The 22,017-nt window shown below is 45.3% G+C and overlaps 1 protein-coding gene across 8 annotated transcripts in view; it reads right to left on the minus strand.

Annotated features, from left to right (window-relative positions):
- Positions 1 to 22,017, minus strand: part of SERGEF (secretion regulating guanine nucleotide exchange factor) — a 217,111-nt gene that overhangs the window by 86,006 nt on the left and 109,088 nt on the right. For 5 of the 8 annotated variants that reach the window (XM_027578814.1, XM_027578811.1, XM_027578815.1 and 2 more), the window contains one exon: positions 20,417 to 20,509. The exons of the other annotated variants lie outside the window; for them this stretch is intronic. In XM_027578814.1, the coding sequence (XP_027434615.1) occupies positions 20,417 to 20,509 (93 nt within the window). The remainder of the gene's footprint in view (positions 1 to 20,416; positions 20,510 to 22,017) is intronic. 8 annotated transcript variants of the gene reach the window in all.

Below are 22,017 nucleotides of genomic sequence, written 5' to 3' on the forward strand. Positions count from 1 at the left end.
AGATGGGAGCCCCACTACAGAGGAAGTAGGGTCCAGCTGGCCGACTGGGGCCTTCAGGAGAAGGGGGCACACCTCCCCACAGGTGAGGGGACCAAAAGTGGCTGTGGAAACCTGTCCTGACTTGGTGCTGCTCAAGCACTACAGGGGTCTGCTCTGTTCAGGCCCCGCAGCCACAGGACGCAGAGCCACAGGAAACAATTTCCAAACCCCCAGCTGCCACGGGGCCAAGATCTCCCGGCGAGCCTCCTGCCAGGCTAGACTCCGTCAGTTCTTGTGAAGAGCGTCGCAACTCCTCCGGGGCCTGGATACCACTAAGGACAGCTGGACTGGGATGAACTGACTGGTGGTAGGTGCCCAGGGAATACTCGCTTCGGCAGCACTAAGACGAAAATCGGAACGATATGACAGTAGATGCCCAGAGAATATATGCTGAATGCATTAATGGGTTAAACGAATGAATAACTAAATGAATAAGCAAAAACTGGATGAATGTGAACACACCTGCCAAATGCTACATGTGAGTACTCTAGCTCCGGACACCACTGTTGTATCACTTCTCAAAACAGGTGACTGTCCCTTACTGAGTGCTTACGGCCAGCCACCTGACTGCTTTGCCTGTATTATTTACTTATGCCAACGCGAGCAGATAGGTTCTTTTGTTACAACTGTTTTTACAACCGGGGCGATTGGGGTTCAGAGAGTACAGTAACTTGCCCAGTCTCTTCCAGCTAGTGGAGGTGCAGGATTCTATGATCTTTCAGATTCAACTTTTCTGTCCTCCCCACAGTTGGCAAACAGGATGGAAATAAACCACACCCACCCAGTTCCAGTTCCTTATATCTGGAAACCATGTGCCTATTAGCAAGGGATCTTAAGCTGGGGCAGCCCTAGACTTACAAAGCGCAGACATCTTCCTGGGGCTCGGAGGGCCCACCTGCGGACCAATCAAGAAGCTGCTCCAGAGCTTTTTCTTTGGGGGAAATGGCTGTAAAGTGGCAACAAAGCTTCGCCCCTGCCCTCCCTAGCAGGTAACTCCGACAGACTGTTCAACTCTGAACGTGGGGGGCGGGGGGGCAAGCAGGGAAGGTGTGTGTGACCAGGACTCAGGGGGAAGTAGCACTGAGATCCCCAGGAGAGGATGCGGGGCGCCTGGGCCAGTCCCGTGCCACCGGCCAGGAACCACCCACCTCTTCCTAGGAATAGCACCCCCCGGGCAGCCCTGGGACCAGCCGGAGCACAGCCACAACAGCCTGCGGGGCCTTCTGATTGGTTCCCGCCCTGTGCCAATGGGCCCGTGTGCCCCGCGGATGCCATGGCAACCAGGCGCCTGGCGGAGGCGGGCCATTCCCGGGGACTCGGAGGAGGGATTCGAAGACTGGGCTCTGCGCCGCCGCCAGAGTCTTTGGCAGGCACCACCGCCCGGAGGAGAAGCATGTTGGGAGCAGCTCCAGAAAGGCAGCCTCCCTATGGCGGGGGTTAACAGGGAAGGGAATGGGTGCCTCAGTGCAGCCTTTGCTAGAACTCCGCCCAAACCCAGTTGCCGTGTGTGTACAACTCTGAGGCGACAACTGGAATTTCTAAACCTGTTAGAAAAGCAGGCTGGAAGGGCTGGGCATGTTTTACAGGCAAACTGCAGTCCTGTCAGCCAATGGAGTTTTACCCTGAGGCTCAGAAATAGCCCCAAATGGAGGTCATCGAGGCAGGAGACAAGTAGCACAGTTGCTTGCTTTTGGAAGTACCCAGCCTTGTTGCAAAGATACTTCTAACTCCTTTGTGAGGCTTCAACTTTTAACTGAAGCCTAGATGTCAAAGGAGGCCAAAAAATAAGAGGCTCCATCTGTCCTCCAACTCCAGGTCCCATTGATTGGGTTCCCAAAGAACCCATTTTCCCTGTAAAGCCAATTCCTTTCTTTCAAAGTACATTTTATACGTAAGAGGCTTAAAGTAGGTTCTACTACTTCCTCAGAGAGATTGGGATGGGGAGGGAGGGAGCTAAAATTTGGTAAATGCCTGGATGTCAGGCATATGGCATCATAGAATTTCACTCTACCTGCACAGGCTCACATCCTCACAGCTACTCTGGGAAGTGGGAATCTGCATCCCTACTCAACAGGTCAGCAAATTCAGAAGAGCTAAGTCACTTGTCCCAAGTCACAAGGGGCTACACACCCAAGTCAGCCTTGATCCAAAGCCTCTGAGCTTCACCACCATACATACTGTCCCTCCTCTTCTGATACTGGTATCAGATCACCCCCATCACTGAGGCTCAAACTCTCAAGTGGCAGCTCTATCTCCTACTCTGTCTCCATCCTGTTAGTTGTGCCCTCTCAAAGACTCTCAAATCAATGTCCTGATCTCCAGCTGCTCCATCTTCAGTCCTTTTCACTCCAGCCTGGATTTTTTTTTTTTTTTTAAGATTTATTTTATTTGGGGCGCCTGGGTGGCTCAGTCGTTAAGCGTCTGCCTTTGGCTCAGGTCATGATCCCAGGGTCCTGGGATCGAGCCCCACATCGGGCTTGATCTCAGGGTCCTGGGATCCAGCTCCGCATCGGGCTCCTTGCTCAGCAGGAAGCCTGCTTCTCCCTCTCCCACTCCTCCTGCTTGTGTTCCCTCTCTCTCTGTGTCTCTGTCAAATAAATAAAATCTTTAAATATATATATATTTATTTTATTTATTTTAGAGAGAAAGAGAGAGCACGGGAGCAGGGGCAGAAGAGGGAGAGAATTCTCAAGCAGACTTGCCACTGAGCATGGAGCCCCAATGTGGGGCTCGGTGCCAGGACCCTGAGATCATGACCTGAGCCAAAACCAAGAGTCGGACACTCAACCGACGGAGCCACCCAGGCACCCCCCATCCTGGACTCTTTTAAGAGCCACCTAAATGACTCCAAGCTTTTTTCTGTCATGTCATAATCTGATTTTTTTTTTTTTTAATTTGGAAGTTGTCATAGTCTCAAAGACTCCTAACAACTTCCTACCAAACCTGATCTTTCTCTCTCCTTTGCTACATAGAAACCTACTAGCCCATCAACACACGTAGCTTCTCTGTCCCTGGGAAATCTGTTTCCCCACTTTTGTACCTTTATTTGCACCATTCTCCCTTCTCCATATCATTATGAACCCGACTAAGCCTACATGACTCAGTTCCAAACCCCCTGCCTTGAGGAAGCCTCCCAGATCTTCTCTCAAACCCTACCACTTGCCTTGGCTAAAGTTTCCTTTTGTCAACTCTCCTTCGTCCACTATCAATAATTTGGGCACTGGGGTAGGGAGTCGGTGCAGGGTAGCAGTTATAGAACCAGAAGACCTGGATGTGAGTCCTGGCCCTGCCACTTCCTGGTCACGTAGCCTTGGGCAAATCTCTTTGCCTCTCTGGACTTCAGTTCCCTCATCTTTAAAACTGAATAGTAACAACCAAATAGATCTCATACATACTAAAACCCGTTCATGCCCCCCCCAACTACAGAATAAAATTTACTTTGAGCTTGACACTGTTCTGCAGCTATGTGTCCACAATATATAAAAATATATGATTTGGGAGCATATAAAAGGAACTGGCACGGGTTCATTTCCCTTTTCAACAGAGTTCCTCCATTGGCAAAAAAAGGAGAGGGTTTAAGAAATGTCTGCTGAATTCAAATATAATATACACAATTAAACTAGCAGACACTCAGAAATGCTTGCTTTCCCCACTTAAAGGGAATTCCTTTCTCCTAAGTTGCCATGTTGATACAGGAACTCCTGTTTCCTGTGGCCAACCTAACCGGTGTGGATGGACTATGGATGGACACCCGTCTCAGAGGAGGTTAGTGTATAGATTGGCTGTAGCCTGTGAAGTGGCCTAATGGGAAAACTCTGCCTGTAAGGGGTGATAGGGAGTAAGTCCTCTAGTTGGTAGCTGGAGCAGTGGCTGGAAGAAACAGACACAAGGTTAATAGAAGGAGCAGTTACAGGTAGAAGAGCCAGACAGCAGGAGCAGTCAAAGTAGAGAAGAGTAGCTAAGTCACTAGAATGTGAGATTCCTTGATTCTACTGCTGAGGGCATAAGAAGGTCTAAGTTTTTGAGGTGGCTTGTGTTCTATTTGACCTTCTAGTTGTTCTTTTATGAGATATTCACTTTGCCTATTTTCCCTACTTATACCCATTCTTACAATTCTAAAGTAACCTAAGACTACCTCTGATCCTTACTAAAAGCACCTAATGCAACAATGCATCTAGACTTCAGAAAAGGCACACCATTAAGTTACTTACACCCTTGAGAACAGCATGGAACCATGTGAGCCAAACAACCAACCTCAAATACAGGCAATTAATAGAATCAGGCCAGTTAAACATCCTATAGCATCTTTCTCAAAAACAACTGAACTCTTGCCTAGTTATAGCCAAGACTGGCTGAAATTTAAAAAGACTGCCAATTCCAAGTGCTGGTGAGGATGTGGAATAACTGGAAAACCCTTACACTGCTAGCAGGAATATAAATTCAACAACTGCTTTGAAAAACTATTTGGCATTATCTACCAAAGCTAAACATAGGTTGATATAGATAGATATATAGATGCCAGGAGACCCAGGTACCCAAAATGAATGATTACTTCGTTCCATCCAAAGACATGTATAAAAATGTTCATAGCAGTTTTATTCATAATAAAATAAAAACATAAAACTAACCAAATATTCATCATCAGTAGAATGGATAAAATATATTCAGAATACTTTATAACAATGGGGGAAAAACTGCTATTCACAACATGGATAAATCTTCAAGAATCTTGGTGAACAAAAAAAAACAGACACAGAAGGATAAACAGTGTGTGACTCTACTTACATGAAGCTCAAAAATAGGCAAAACTTATTTCAAATAAATAATATAACTGTTCTGAAGAGGGAAAAAGTAACCAATCCTAGTAACTTTTTTTAAAAAGATTTATTTTTTTAAAGATTTTATTTAGTTAGTTGAGAGAGGAAGAGAGAGATCAGGAGCAGCAGGGAAGGGTAGAGGGAGAAGCAGACTCCCCACTGAGCAGGCACCCTGACTTGGGACTCGATCCCAGGAGCCTGGGGTCATGACCTGAGCTGAAGGCAGACGCTTAACCGACTGAGCCACCCAGGCGCCACTATTTATTTTATTTTAGAGAGAGAAAGAGAGCATGTGTGTGTGTGCGTGTGAGTGAGCAGGAAGGAGGGGCAAAGGGAGAGGGAGAGAATCCCAAGCAGACTCCCCACTAAGCACGAAGTCCCATGGGGCGTGAGAGGCCTCAATCCCAGGACCCTGAGATCATGACCTCAGCTGAAATCAAGAGTCAGATGCTTAACTGACTGAGCCACCCAGGTGCACCCCCTAGTAACTTTTAAACAAGTTCTTTGACTTTCTTCCATCTAAAAACAAAACAAAACAAAACAAAAAACTGTAAAAAAAAAATCTTTAACTTTACTTAGTGGATTCATTTTTTTTCCCATAGTAGTATACATGTATCAACTCTGAAAGTATTTTGTATGTATTGTAGGACTGTGCAACTGAGGAAAATATTTTGTAAGTATTGTAGGACGGTGCAACTGAGGAAAAATTTGCCTTAATGACTCTGGGAGCCAGAGTTTTCACTATAGACAAAGGAAACGCAAATATGGAATAAGGGATAGCAAAGAGGAACACTGTGGACATTGGATTTGAATGAGAGGCATCAGTGTGAACTCATAGTTTCACACACACATACACACACACAGGATGAGTTCAACCAATATGCAATTTCCTAGAAACAATGACACCCCAGCAGCAATAAGTTCTCTTGGTGACCAATTTTGGCTTTTAAATACTATTTGACTAAGAGGAATCGGAGCTCCTTGGAGAAATGGCTGATTCTAGGATTGGGACAGGGAAAGAACAATTGGAGCCCAGAACATCTATTTGTGCCAGGAAGGAAGGAACTGATCAAAAGATGACAGGGAAATATCAAAAGGATACCAGGTTTTCCTGAAGGGTTTTCCACTGGCTAAATCAGGGAGAATTTGAATATCAGAATGAATAATGACAGTAGTAGATTATGACTCACTGAATAAAATAAAAATTCATAAGTACTTCCTGAATAATAAATAAATAGGGGAACAGGAAAAGCTCTTCCTTAGAGTACGATGTCAAAAGTAATAAATGTAAAAGGAATAATTTGGAAAGAAAATAATTTTGCAATAATAGTAGTTAATTCAAGCAAGAATCATGAATGCATGTTGAAATTACTGGGCAAATGTCTAAAGAGGAACAGAATACTTACATAGTTTCAGAGTATCTCTTCACAGATCTTTTTTTTTTTTTAAGATTTTATTTATTTATTTGACAGAGAGAGACACAGCGAGAGAGGGAACACAAGCAGGGGGAGTGGGAGAGGGAGAAGCAGGCTTCCCATGGAGCAGGGAGCCCAATGCGGGGCTCGATCCCAGGACCCCGGGATCATGACCTGAGCCAAAGGCAGACGCTTAAGACGGAGCCACCCAGGTGCCCTCATTTCTTAATTACAAAGGAGAAATGGTAACTCTGTAGCAGAGAAAGGAGGCAGACACCACCTTACCCAAGCGATCTAAGTCAGCATCACTAAGAATGGGATAAACTGGGGCGCCTGGGTGGCTCAGTTGGTTAAGCGACTGCCTTCGGCTCAGGTCATGATCCTGGAGTCCCGGGATCGAGTCCCACATCGGGCTCCCTGCTCGGCGGGGAGTCTGCTTCTCCCTCTGACCCTCTTCCCTCTCGTGCTCTCTATCTCTCATTCTCTCTCTCTCAAATAAATAAATAAATAAAATCTTTAAAAAAAAAAGCTATACATTTCCCTATAAATGCTTCTTTAAAAAAAAAAAAGAATGGGATAAACTGACATCAGGTGCCTCTTCGTGCAATGCATTAAAGACACAACATCACTTATTTAGCATTCCTGCCCAAAGTGCCTATGTGAAATGCAATCATGAGGGAAAATCAGATAAAACCAAATTGAGGGCCATTATACAAAACAACTGTCCTGTACTCTTAAAAAATATCAATGTCATAAACGATAAAGACAAGCTATTCCAGATTAAAAAGACATGACAACTAAATGCAGTATATGATCCTGGGTTGGATCCCAGATCAAAGTGAAAAACTGCCATCAAAGATATCATTGAGACAATTGGAGAAACATGATTAGATAACACTATCTATCAACATTAAATCTTCAGAAAAGAGACAGAGGACACGAATGCACACATGGGATAAACTGTCACTCGAACCAATGTTCCTTCAGCAAGAAACCCACAGGCACACGGAGAATTAAACCTCGTCCTCAGCCTCCGTCACACTGAGGGAGTCCGAGAAATGGTCTGGGTCCTAGCTCTGGACTTAGCTCTGGCCTGGAATGCTGCAGCAAGCTTCCCTGGTGCTCCTCTCCTCTCCAGTCTCTCCCTGTTCTTCCTACAGTACACGAGGACTCTTTTGCCCCACATTGCCCAAGCCCAAATTCCTTTGTCTAGTACTGAAGAACCTCCATGGTCTGGACCTAGGGTGGTCCTCCAGCCTCTGTCCCGAGTAGAATCATCCACAAATACTTCCGCGCCTCTTCAGACCCCCAGCACAGTATCCTACCACCCCACTCCTCATCATGCTGGGCTCATGTTGCCCCCGTGGGGCAGCGAACCTTCACCATTCATCCTCGGGAAGGAGGGAGAGAGGAGAAAAGGAGAATGAAAGGGACTGCTAACATTTATTAACTACTAAGTCCCATTCTAGGCAGTTTATATGAATTAACTCATTATGCCTTCATTTGATAAATTAACCGAGGAACAGAGTGGTTAAACATTTTGACTAAAAACATATCGCTAAGAAGTGGCCAGGCCACATCAGAAGTAATTACTCCCTCCTCTGGACTCTGCTACAGAAATAGCACTTATTTCTCCTATTATTAAGTGGTTCACGTGTTTGTCTCTTCCCAGATTACACAGATTATAACTTTCTTAAGCATGAGGACTATGTCTCATTAATCTCTTTGCTCAGTGGCTCACACAGTACCCTGCACATAGTAGGTCCCGATCACATGTTTGTTGAAGTCACTCATCCATGTACCTCCCTCCCACAGCTCTTGGTTCTGAGTCCAGCACACAGTAAGTACTCAGGAAATGCTAGATGAATGACACTGGATTTATCCTTGAACTTCCTCAGCTACTTAACAGAGTCTCTGTAAGTAACAGCTGAATTCAGAAACTAGATCATTCTTCAGATGTTCAGAATTTGAGTCAGTGGATACACAGAACTGCCTCCCAGGACAAGACAGGTAGATACCACAAGGCCTGCGGAAAAGCCCTGGGTGATCCCCCAGGGTGGGAACAATAACAAAGCGAACCCCCTAGTGTGTGAAGGGAGATAGCACAGTCCCTCCTATCTTGATTCTATCTCCAATAAGAGTAACAGTAAAAAACACCCGGACCCTGAGCCATTTGTACACAAGGCCCAAGAATGCTCCCTTTTGCTGCAGCTACACAGCAGAGCCTGCTGGGCCATCGCCAGGCATGGGGCAGGAGCACCTGAACGTGGCCCCGACCAAGAGGCCAGGTGAGGCTCCTCACAGAATGGATCACTTTTGCTTTTTCTTGATTAAAATAAAACAAAAAATCTAGAGGCCCATATTCTAAAGCGTTATTCTTTCTGGGATTAAAAAGTCAAGAATGCAGATAAGATGTGACAGAGACCAAAGCTTATCATAACAAGTGTGTGCGCTATAACCACGAGCACGGCACTACTGATGACGATCGTATCTGCTGCAACTGGGGCTGCGTGACCCAGCCAGCCGCACCTCCTTCCCAAGTGCCGCCCCACAAGTCAGCAGTCTGATGAGTGCTGCTGGCCTGTCCCCAGGGGCAGCCTGCTAGAACCCCACCCCACCCCACCCCACCCCGCCTTCACTCCAGTTCCCGGCTGAGTGACCATCTTGATCACGATGTGACTCTGCAACTTGTCTGGTTCAAGAAAAAGTTGAGGGTTATCAGGTTCTGTGCTAGGCTACACACACAAAATAATTTTTAAATAAAGTTTATTCATATTTTTTCAGATTATAAAAGTAATTCACAGTATTGGCAAAAAGCTTACAATGAGGAAAACTTTAAAACACCTATAATCCCACCACCTACTATTAACACATGGTGTGTTTCCTTCCGATCTTTTCCTTACCAATATTGGTGTATTAATAAAATATATGTAATTTCAGAAACACAGTTGGGGTCATGCTGTATATTCAGTTTTATTTTATCATGATTTTTGCACTTAATGTTGTTTCCTATGTCATTACTTTTATTGAAATTGTGATTTTAAGGCTTTAGAGCAACATAGAAATGTACCCTAAACCCTAATTTCATTATTTCCCTACTGTTGGATACTCAGATTGCTTTCAATATTTTGCCATTATAAATTGTGTTGTGATGAACATTCTGGAACAAAAATCTTTGCCTACATCTCTGATTATTTCGTTGGCATAAATTTTCTAAAGTAGAATTATTGAAAAAAGGACTGTAAACCTCTTTAAGGCACTTACAGGATTCAGGCAGTACATTTTATTAGGGTCACTGACAAAATAGATCACAACCAGCAGAAAAAGAACAAAATGAGGAAAGGGTAACAATATGGAAGTAATAATATTGGCTAACATATATTGGATATCTATGTGACAGGGAAGGTGCTTAAGAGCTTTGCATGCATTAGCTCATGTAATCTGTGAATTAATCCTATAAAGTATGCATAGATAAGGAAACCAAGGTTCAGAGACATTAACTGGTCCAACATCACAGTTAGTAGGTGGCATAGCTGAATTTCAATCCAATTACGCGTGCAATTCCAAGAGAGTACACTAACTGTTCTGCTGCAATGTGTCATGTAAAAAGTAAAGGGGGAAAATGAGTGTTTTCAATCTGGAAACGAGAAACCTTGGATGGTACAAGGGCCACAGCACAGGGAGAAGGGGAATCAGATTGCAGAATGAGATGGCAGAATGAGGATCAATGGATAGAAATGTTTAAAATGTCAAAATACACCTTAATATCAGAAAGGCCATTCTAAAAACGAAAGTCTACCAACAATGGAAAGGCTGTCTCCAGGTGGGCCAAATTTAGTCATACAGACCCTTTAAAAACAGAGTTTTCGCCAACCGATGGCAGAAGAATCCAGCAAGATTTGAAGCACAACAAGAATCAGAGGCACTGTAGCTGGTTTTGAAGACAGAGGGCCTGTATGCAAGGACTGGGGAGCATCACCTAATTGCTGAGAGCAACCTCCGGCCAACAACCGGCAAGGAAACGGGCCCTTGGTCTTATTAACCAATGAGCTGAATGAATTTACAAGCAGATTCTTCTCAGAGTCTCCAGATAAGAATCCAACTCAGCTGATGTGTTGATTTGGGCTTTGTGAGATCCTACCTGGCTTAGCCCACCCAGACTTCTGACCTACAGAACTATGAGCTAACAAAGAGATGCTATTTGAAGCCACTAAGTTTGTGGTAATTGATGCAGCAAGAGAAAACTAATACATAGGTAAATGGATAAACAAACTGCAGTATATCATATACTGGAACACTACTCAATAAAAAGGAACCATCTACTGATACACATAACATGGATGAATCTCAAACACAGTGCACTGAATGAAAGAAACCAGACACAAAGAAAGTACATACTATATGATTCCATTAATATGAAACTCTAGGAAAAACAAATCTGATTTATAGTGATAGAAAGCAGACAGACAAATCTAATTTATAGTATACAAAGGCTGAGGTCGGGGTGGGTGGGTGGACTGGTCCCATCTCCTTCCCATCTGACTTTTCGGCCTCACCTGCCCCCTCACCAGCACTGGAGTGAAGGAGACCCGTTCACTTCTTTCCCTGCCACTCTAACAAGACAGAAGGCCCCGTTAGCCCCTAATGTGGGTAAGGTGTTCTATCGAAAGCACAATCTGAAACCTTAAAACACACATTCCAAAAGGGAGTAATCAAGTTTTCAAAAAAGCTATGCCACAGGGGCGCCTGGGTGGCTCCGTGGGTTAAGCGTCTGCCTTCGGCTCAGGTCGTGACCCCAGCGTCCTGGGATCGAGTCCCACCTCAGACTCCCTGCTCAAGTGGAGCCTGCCTCTCCCTCTCCCACTCCCCCTGCTTATTCTCTCTCTCTCTCAAATAAATAAGCTATGCCACAGATTTCTCTTGTCAAGTTCCTTTTAACAATGTGTCCCATTTATAGAGGGGCCATACTGAGAGAGTTGAATATTCCCAATAATTTAACACTTACAAAAAGCATTTTGAATAAGTAGCAGACAGCACTGGCGACTGAGGAACTCGGGAATCTGGCCCCGCCTTCAAGCAAAACAGAGGTCAAATATCTTTGAATGAGCTACTTGCTCCAGCAGCTCCCATGTGAGGCTGTAAACATAAGCTGCCACCCTCTGCCACGAGCTGTAGCAAGGTTCTCAGTCACAGACTGTGAGGAGGCTGCTGCAGAAGCCCAGGGAAAAGCAGGCTTCACCTCTGGTCCTATCGCCTATTCATTCCGCGAACTTGGCCAAATTACTAAGACTGCGTAAGCCTCAATTTCCTCATCTGCATAGCTGGAATTAAAGCAATAACCTCACACGACTATCATGAGGATTGAATTCAATTACCTATATTTAGTACCTTGGACAAAGTAGACACTTCTATGCTAGTTCACTTGCCCCTTCATCTGTCTGGAGATCCGATGGCCCAGGGAAGCAAGAGGGGAAGTGGGAAATTGTTGAAGCGGGGAAGCAATCTTTTTTCCCCAGACCTCTATTATCCTCCATCAAAGAAAAAAAAAATTAGAAGAGAAAACCAACTCTCCCAAAATTTTCTGAAGTTGAGTCTCCCTAAATGTGTCAGCTATGATAACTTTATGAGCACATACACATTTTTATATTCATCAACTAGCAACAATTTTAGACCTCTATAGGGCACTTTAAAAGCACTGCATTTATTTCCATATTAATCAAAAATGATCCTAAACAATAGCTTTTTTCCCTTTTACAATTGCTGGGGAAATACTGAGTGGCATGGACGCTGCATCAGAAATTCAAAGATAAACAAGGTCCCTTTGAGGGTTTCATTCAACTGGACCATAAAAGGCAGCCGAGAGTTCTCCTACTAAAGAGGAAGGACAGGCAGGCTCAGGAATGGTGACAGCACCGGTGAAGAGCACTGAGCAGAGGTGAAATAAGCAATTTACCAGCACCTGGACAAAACAGAACGAACCACCTACCATTCCCCGCCTGCTCTCCCTCCTGAGCCACCTCTTTGTGTTAGGGGCTGCCACCGCCATCCTCGTAGTCACCTCAGGGGCACCCCGGAATCCCCCTCCCACTCATCAGTCCTGCCAACCATCAGGTTCTCTAATTCTGCCTCCCTGGTTCTGCCCTTCTTCATCCCCATTGTCACTGTGCTATTTCAGACCCTCAGAACATCCGTGCTGGACAATTGCAATAGCTTCTAATTATTTCCTTTCTCTGTTGTTTCCCTTCTGTCCAGTTCACTGGGTGCCCAAGGTAACCTTTCTAAATCTCAGCTCTGACTAGCGACTCCCCTGCTCAAAACCTGCCGATGGCTCCCCTGTGCCATGAGTCTTTTCACCAGACATTTCAGTCCATCTGTGAACCAAATACACCTCTCTTTTGCAGCCTGATGGCCTACTGCGTCTGCCCCCAAGAACTCTGTGTTCCAACCAAAGTGGCCCATTCACTGATGATCTCTTGTGCTACCAAGGGCATTTCCCTCTCTGTGCCTCTGTCTACACTAGTCCCCCCTTTCCTATCCTGGCCTCCCAGCTCCTCTGGTCAAATTACTGCCCATCCTTCACACTCAGTGAAGACCTACCTTCTCCATGAAGTCTCCCCTATCTCTTAGCTGGAAGAAATTTCACCATCCTCAGAATTTCTAGAGCACTGTATCTATGCTTCTTAAGACAATGGCATTTTCTTCCATGACAGCTGTGTATGTGCTTGCTCTCTCTGTCCTGCCAGCCTAGAGACTTCTAGCTCCTACGTTCCACTCTACCTCTAGTACCAGGTCCACAGCATCGCAGAAGAGCACATGCTTTTTTCTCAGGGGCCTGTTCCCACATCTGTAATATGAACACAAGTCAACCTAACTCACAGGAAAATCAAGGGATTAAAGAAGATAACATATGCAAATTACTGGCACACTGTAGGGTAGTCACCAAATCCCAAACCCCTTTCTTCCTTTCCACATAGCAGAGTACTTGTTGAACAAACAAAAGCTTACATGCTTTATAGTTTGCAAAGAAAGGTTATTATATTTTTTTCATTGATGGAGGGAGAGAAGGAAGGAAGGAACAAATGAGCAAAGAATCACCAAATAGGTAGGAGACGTGAGTAGCCCAGTCTGACTGGTCTGAACAACTCACACTGGGGTTGGAAGGGTAGATTATGAAGGAGCTGGAATGTTTGAGCCTGGTAGTTTCAGGGAGTTTTAAACTCAAAAGTGGGTGAGTGCTTAGCCTCTACCAGTCTGCATGATGGATGAAGAACTAAGGACCAGGAGCTCACTAAGAGGCCGCTACAGTGGTCGAAGGAAGAGGGCACCACCGCCTGGCTGTGGCTGATGGCAGCCACAAGGGAGCAGACAGGAATGGCTGGATTTGTAAGGCGGGCCCAAATGAGAAAAATGACAGGGTTGGTGAGTGCTGACTGACTGCATGACTGGAGAACTCTCATCAAGCTGAGTCTCAGAGGGCTCCAAGTCTCGATACTTAGGAGGACAGAAGAACACCTGGAGAACCGAAGGATCGCTGGGAGGTGGGGAGGACATGTGGGGAGCAGCACATGCAGGAAGAACACAAGTTAATTTTTTTAGTTTGAGGTCGAAGGCAGGCAGAGATGAGGAGTTAGTGCGTGGTGGTCCTGAGGGACTGAGAAACCACTTTAGAAACAAACCAAAACCTCCTTTTGTACATGAGGGCCTACCAGGACTCACTGAACAAGAATCATGTAGGACCAACTGTCCCATACACTGACTCCAGGAGCTCTCTGAGGAGCAAGACACACAGGGATGTCTGCCTACCCATCAGCCACACCTGCCTGGGAGGAGGTCACTTCTTCTAGGCTGCCCTTCCTTACACTGACAAGACGTAGTACTGAAAAAACAGGTCCCAGGTTGTTTTATGTGCAAAGAGAAATTCAGAGAACTGGTGTCTTCTCCAAAGAAAGGCTTATGTGGACAAAATAAAGTGCATTTCCAGCCTAAAATCTAGCTGTGATTAGTATCCAAAAATTTATGAGCCGGGTAACCTAGGGTTAGCCACTTAAACTCTCTGGGTCTTGGGTGTTCTATTTCTTAAGGGCAATAACAGTATCTCACATGCCAGAAAGAACCAGAAGATTTCAGGAGGTCTCACAGTTCTGAGATCTTCAATTCAGTACTGAGGCTAAATCCTGCCGGTCAGACTCAAATCTCTCAGAACCCCTAGACGGTGACTAGCTGCAGAAGCCTCCTTGGCGTGGAGATGGGGAGAAACCTGGCAAAAGCACAGGGGCAGAGATTCCAACTGCCAGGTCCCTGTCACAAGAAGATACAGCTAGAATATTAAAGCTGGCCCAGGGACAGAAGATAATTAATCTTCCAAGCAATAAAAATATTTAATTCATTCATCTGAGAGAAATGACAAGAGAGAAGACAGATATTTGCTTTTTCGCTCTCTGTTCTGACAAGGTTGCTCTGGATGGATCGTAGAAACGTTTAATGAACATTTAATAGAAGAGCCTGAGATGCAAACAAGTAAATGATGATGGGGCCTGGGTGGCAAGCAGTGGAAGCTACAACCAGGGCACACATTTCCAGAGCAGAGCTTTGGGAAGAGAAGCTTATCTGCAGTAGTTCAGGTGACAACAGAAGGGAGTAGATGGGGATGGATATGTGGGAAATTGCAGAAGTGGAATCCTAAGATTTGATAACTGGATGGATAGATATGAAAGGAAGGAAGAGGCACATGGAAGCTGCCGAGCTTCCTAACCAGCATCAGAACCAGGAAGTCACCAAAGTAAGTAAGAGGACAGCCACGCGGAGAGAAGGAAAGGGGAGTCTCTAGGTCTTGGGGACAGTGTTAAAGGACCAGACAACAGTCATCAGCAGTGAGCACTACAATCCCTCCTTCACCTCAGCCTTACGGCCTTTGAAGGAATGACCACAAAGCACCAGAGCTGTCAGCCCACATCTGCTCTATGGCCAAAACAGGGGAGCGGGTGTCTGGGGTCAGGCAAGTATATTCAGGGAAGTGTTCAGGGGCTGAGAGTAGCAAAGCGGGGGAAGAGGAGAAAATGTAAGAAGTCCACTGCTTTAGATCCTTTACTGGTTTTGTTTCTCATATACCTTCTTCCTTAGGGAGGGCCAATGAGGGCTCCAAGAAACAGAAAAGCATTTCTAATGCTGGAAATGGGAGCCTGGCCCAGTGGAGCAGGGAAGGGAGTGGTCCTCAGGGAAAGGAGCTTGGGTTCTCCAAGCTGCCCTTGGCAACAGCCAACATGAATGCTTGAAGACTAAGAACCACTCTTAAGCATCCTTGACCAAGGAGGCTATGGGCAGGGGTACGCAAGTTCAGGAAAAGACTATCCAGAGAGCTTCCATGATGCCTGGGCATTCACTGTGCCTGCAGCCCTGCCTTTCGCCTCCCTTTATGTAACCCTGCAAGGAAGAGAGGAGATTTGACAAACTTCAAATTATATTCTCCAGCTTTTCTCTGTCTATTCCAACCACTTCTATGAAATGTTCAGATGATGCTCACTCTGATGACAAGTCCTAGTATGACCCCAAAATGAGAATATATGGAAATTTCTATGAATGTGCCAGCCTCTGAGTAGAAACCTGCCTAAGCATCAAGAAGCATTTCATCTTTCCTTCCCTCCCTTCCCCTCACCCATTTCTTTCTTTCTTTCTGCAAATGCCAACTAGATGCAAGGCCTACTAATTTACAAATGAATATACCTTCCAAGACCAGGGAAATTATTTAAAGGCATTTAAAACCACAGACTCTGACCCAAAATAAAATAAGTAAAATGAAGTGAAATAAAATAAAAGGGAACCTCTGCTTTGAAGAGGTCTGGATCTGATCTGGCCACCTGACTTCCAGGGCCAGCAAAGCTTGATTTCACAGCCAGAATGCCTTGTGTCTTCTGAGCATGTTCTTCTGCTCACTCCACTTAGCTCAAGCCACAGACTACTTGACATTTGAATTGTCAACTGTCTTCCAAAGCATGTTGGCTCTGAAGTTGGCTTTGAAAGATCCTGTGCAAATGGTTCACTTGATTAGCAAACTTTGATATGTCTATCAGAAAATGGGTAAACATTTCTGCATTTCAATTGTAACGTCAGTACTTGGTCTGAAGACAGAATTCCTCATACTGAATTGAGACCATCCAAAAGATTCAGGGAAAATTACTAGGGAGACTGTTTTATTCCCACCCTCTGATTTCTCCTCAAAAAGGAAAGAGATGCTGTACAGAATTTAAATGGTCTAACAAAAGTTGTCTTTAAAGCAAATTTCAGTAAATTTAAGTATACTTCATTGAAAACAATTTTCAGTCAAAATAAGCCCAATTTTCTCACAAAATAACATAAAAGTACAATGGCCTGGATTTCTGCTACACTCAGCTTTTCTGTCTGTGAGAATTTGAGCCCTCGCTCTGAGGCAAGACCCATTCCTACCAAATATTCTTGGGGAGGCAACAGCCCCAAGGAAAAACCAGTTCTGGCCTCATCTGGCTTGGCCTAGGAAGGAAGGGGTATGACTGTCTAGCAGGGATCTGAGTGACCTAGGAATCTGATGCCAGCAGGACCCAGGTTCTCTCCTTAATGGTAATTGATAGGTAGAGACCATTGGGCATCTCTGAGCTCACATGAGAGGAGTCAGAAAGCAGATGACAGGAGTCGAATCTCGAAGGAGGACGTGGATGTTCTGAGAGCCCCTTCTGAAATGAGGACAAGTACATAACTGGCCATAGTGTGGTTAGAATAGCATTGGGCTGGCCTCCGTTTCAGTCTCTTCCTCTTCGTCCCTTCATTTGCCCATCTATAAAACAAGGAGCTTAGATGAACAGGTCCTTAAGGGCCCAGTCAGCTCTAATGTGAGGAAATAGATTCCAGCCCCAGATGACTGGAGAGGTCTCCAGCCTCCACAGGGCAGTCCTGAGACCAGTGGGGTAGGCCACCAGCATCTTCCCCTCATTTATTCCTATCTTGACCCAATTCATTGCTCAAAGCCTAGGACAAATGCCATTGCCTTTAAGAAGCTCCCCCTGACCCTTCTAACAAATCATTCACTCCTCCCTCTAGGAGCTCCTGATTTGTCTTGGTGCTCAGCACTGAGACTTTCAGAGATTAATGCCATATAATTGGGTGGCAATGGAGGGGAGGGGGACTGGAGAGAAACAAATGGAAACACAACTCTTTCCTCTTCACTGTGTAGAACTCTCAAACCCAGTTCCAGCTCCCTGAAAAACCCAGCTCTGGAGAGGCAAGAGACTCGCTTCATGATTTAGAATACCAATGGGTAAAGATTCGATCTGAACCAATCTTTGGCTTTTTAATTGAGAAAAACGACATTCCTGAGGTTTGCAGGTATAAAAGCTTTGTGGTCTGGAGAGAAATAGAAGGCAAAATGGCCACAGGAACAATCACCTGCAAAGGCGGGGGGGGGGGGGGGCAGGGGGGGTGCAGTGCAGGGCTGGGGGGGCGGGGCGCTCAGGGGCTCAGGCTCTAGGAGACAGTGCCATGCCGTGGCCACCTGCCGCCTCTGCGCGGCCTTCCGCAGCCGCTGCAGGTACAAGAGGCTGTTTCCTGACCCAGTTTTCTCCCCAATCTCTATTGAGCTGTTCGCTGGTGATGCTCCTGGCATGCCAATCAGATACTGCAGCCTGCAGTGCAGTTTGCTACAACAAATTCACAGTTCCTAGTAAATTCAGTGGAAAAGTACTGTGTCAAGCAGCCTAATTAAACTGACGTAATTTCCACAGCCATACGCTTTTATCAAATAAGAAAAAAAAAACACTCAGGGGAAAAGGAAAAAGGAAAGAAATTGTGTCTTTCAGAACTTAAGAAATTGGCTGTGGTGGTGATGCATTTGAAGAATGATGCTGCTCAGCATCACTGGAGCCCAGCTGTCCAAGTCTTGGGTCCTGGGTGAGACCTTGGACAATGCTGGCAAGAGCAGGAGGCTACAAGTCTGGTGGCCCTTCTACCCCTCACTCACGCTGTGACCTTGGACAAGCTACTTCCATTCTCCTGGGAAAAGGGGGACTATCAAACTATACTGTCATTAAAACAGCCTGTTCTTTATTCTCCAGACTGTCAAACTGTCAAACTTATGACCAAAAAAAAAAAAATGTACTTTCATGGGACTAGTGAAACAAGAGCTGAACTAGAGGGCCTCAATTTGGTCCCAGTTCTGCCACTAGCTAATTGTGACATTGGCAAACCATACCACCCCCAGAGACTTCAAAGTCCTCATCTGCAAAATGAGGATGAACTGGATGAACTCTAAGGTCCCTTCCGATGCCAGTGCTCTATTCTATTCCATCAAAGATTAAATTGGTCAGCGTGACCATGGAGAGGACAGTTCCAACCTGGAGCATTTCAATCTACCTACACCAGGCTCCCTTTTCTCTTGATGGGAACTGGTTGCATGTTCTTTCCCACTGTATTTAAAGATTTTCTGTTCTAAAAATGCAAGAGAGATACTTGCCTCCTTCCTCCTTTAGAGGTCACTCAACAAATACGGTCACCTTTTATCTCAGTCCTCCCCAGGAACCACTCTGAAAAGAGGATGGCACTACCGAGGCAGAGGGGGAGCAAGGGTTCCCTAGGTGGACACTTCAGTGACACCTCTTTGTTGACCTGTGGTGCCACTCAGGTTTCCAAATGCAAACTGAAAGAATGCCCTGGACACTGATCAGGCAATGATAAGGGGAAGGTTAACCAAAAAGAGAAGGACCTTGCAGGGAGAATGGGGTATGGCAAGAGAAATGGGTAAACACAGCCAAACCAGGAATCAAACATCAGATTTCTCTTCTCACAGTAGAAAGGGACTGCATGTAGGAAAAGGCAAGGTAGACAAATCTAAGGGTGAGGCAAAACAGCATGCATCCTCTTAACTGGAGGGGTTAAGTTGATCAGCCATCAGCCCTAGAAATCCTACCTTCCTTATATTCTGCAACCATTTACTTCTCTCCTTTATCACTGCCATACCTTTGCTCAAGTTCTCAACGCAGGCCGCAATCACTTCTGACTCTTTTTTTTTTTTTTGACTCACTTCTTATCTCTGTCTCTCTCCAATCCATCCTTCACCCTGGCATCATAGTGATCTTTCTAAAACACTATTCTAAACAAGTCACACCTCTACTTTAGATGTTTCTATGACCCCTCATCACCTTCAGAACAAACTAAGAGCCCTGCACAGTCTGGTTCCAGATTACTTCTCCTGCCTCACCCTCACCATCCCTACAATTTCTGTTCCAGTCAGGCTAAAATGCTTGCAGGTCCCTAAACATACAGCTTCATATGGCTCATTCTGCCTGGCACTCTGCCCTCCTCCCTACAGATCACCACCACCACCACTCACTCTAAGTCCACTTGAACTTATCCCTTAGGACTCAGTTCAGACATGATCTCTTCCAAGAAGACCTCTCTGACACCCCCAAATCTGGGTGACGTGTCCCTCTTATGTTCCCACAAACACCTTTTGTTTATGCCTTCATAACCATTACCATAGTGGACTGTAAAGGGCTCCTGATTCTTTAGTCTCCTCAACCATGCTTTAACATCTTGGAAACATGCCCCTCCCCCTCCCCCCCCCCAAGCCCGTACCTAAATACAGAGCCTGATACAGGCATTCCAAAAGTAGCTGATGAATAAATGAATGAGTAAATAAATAAATGTGGGAAAGTAAACCTACCTCATAGGTGGGGGAGCCTTAGTCTATCAAAGTAGCAAGACTCACAGGAAGAACCATAAGAACTATGGGACAGATCAAGAGAAAAAAGACAAGTGACAAAGCAGGGTCTAAGGTCCAGACCAAAGATAAACTTGACAGTGGGAAAAATAAAGGCAGAGACCAGTGGGAGCTCTAGCTCGGGGAGATAGATGGAGTTCCATAGTCAGCATGGGAAGTCACAGAAGAATCTCAGGGTCTGAGAGGAATAAACTTCCTGCTGGAATCTATGGAACTCTCCCAAGACTAAAAAGGCATAGAAGCAGCAGAGAAAGTAATAAATAGTTTAGCCTGGAATCACAGAAAAAACCTGGGGTTAAAGCCAGAACAAGCCTAGGCAGATCAAAGAGAAGATACTGGTAGGAGAGGCCAGGAGGTACAATGGAAAGAGAACAGGCTTTGGAGCCAGGCGCTCCAGCACTTACCAGCTCCATGACCTTGGAAAAGCCAAGCCTTTTCTCTAGGAACCTTAGGTTCTTCATTGGTAAAAATTGGGACACGGCACCGATTTCACAGAACTGTTTAAAGAAACACATGAGGCATGCTATACTTTGTAAATGAAAAGAATAATCTAATGGAAGCCTATTATTATGAGGTTGACCAGAAGCTGTGCCTCTTCTGTCCCAAGGCATCTAGTGCTTATAAGTTGTTCTAGATTTCTTGTGAAAGGGACGAATGCATGTTGATAAATGAACATATTCCAAGATATGAGGGACCTGATATGTTACCATTCCCAGAGGGAGATGCTGCTGGAAAAGGCAATGCTTAATCCAAAGGAATGGCAAAGTAATGATCAACTTGTAAGCTAGATCAGGGCCCAGCAGGGATGACACAGAATAATGTGTTATTTTGTGTAAATGGCATAGTATGGATGCCTTACTGATGAAACGGCTAAGGTATCATTATATTACTAGATTTGAACAGAAGATAAGCCAGAACTACACCTGTAAGAAATGGAGTGTCAAGAGTGTCACCCCCATAGTGATCATCCTGAGTGTGTCCCTCAAATTGGAAAAACAGAAACCAGGTTCTCTGGCCTATGACACAAAAATGTCAAGGTGTCCAAGAAGGAGCTTCTAACAAATGAGCTTTCAGATTGGACCCTCCACATAAGCAAGAGGTTGCAGCTAGAAAACAAACGATCAGGTGAGAGTCAGGGGAACTGTACCCAAGCCCTGGGCCAAGAGATGCAGTGTCTTGGCCTGAATGAGCTGGTCCGCTTCAGCTTCTCCTCGCCTTTGCCGCGTCTCCTTTGGCTCCCTCACTGTGGTTCAGACAAGTCTTTACAAAAGTGCCAGCAGCCTGCCTCAGCTGTTCTCAGGGCACTCAGAGGAAGGTCTGTGTCTAAGCTTGGACCAGGGTGTTAAAGGAGGTCTACAGCTCCCCCAAGACCCAAAAGGGAGGGGTGAGATCAGAGGGTCAGAAGTAGGACCACTTGCCACCTGCGCACACTTGGAAATTTTCTCTTCAGGGATAAATTTTATGTTTTTTGTTTGTTTTAATAATGAACTGATGGGAATTTGTCTCGTTGCACAAAGCCTTCCTAATACCTTGCAAATCATATACCATTCATTCATTCATTCATTCCACATTTATAAAGCACCTACTGCCCAGCATAGGCAAAGGGGAAACAGAGAAAAAACAATGAGAAAGGACACATGCCCTCAGAAGACATCCGAGGTAGATGGAGAGAGGAGGGAGGCCAGCAGGGCCTTGTGGACTCAGGGAGAGGGGAGAAAAAGTGCAGAAATGGAGCTGGATCTTAAAAAAGCAGAAATATTTGGATGAAAGCTGGGGAAGAAAAATAGTGCCTCAAGATCACGGCAGGATTCATTCGCAAACACTTATCGCACACCTGCTCTGTGCCAGGCGCCGTGAGCCTGAGATGAGCAACCCACAACAACAACAAACACTTGGAGGGCTTCACCTGTGGCAGGTAAGGTTCCAAGCACTTTATCTGAATTAACTCACTTAATCCTCCCCAAATTCCTATATAGTAAGTTACTGTTATTATCCTCCTTTTACA

This window comes from Zalophus californianus, chromosome 11, assembly GCF_009762305.2.
Source record: "Zalophus californianus isolate mZalCal1 chromosome 11, mZalCal1.pri.v2, whole genome shotgun sequence".
In the NCBI taxonomy this organism is placed as follows: Eukaryota; Metazoa; Chordata; class Mammalia; order Carnivora; family Otariidae; genus Zalophus; species Zalophus californianus.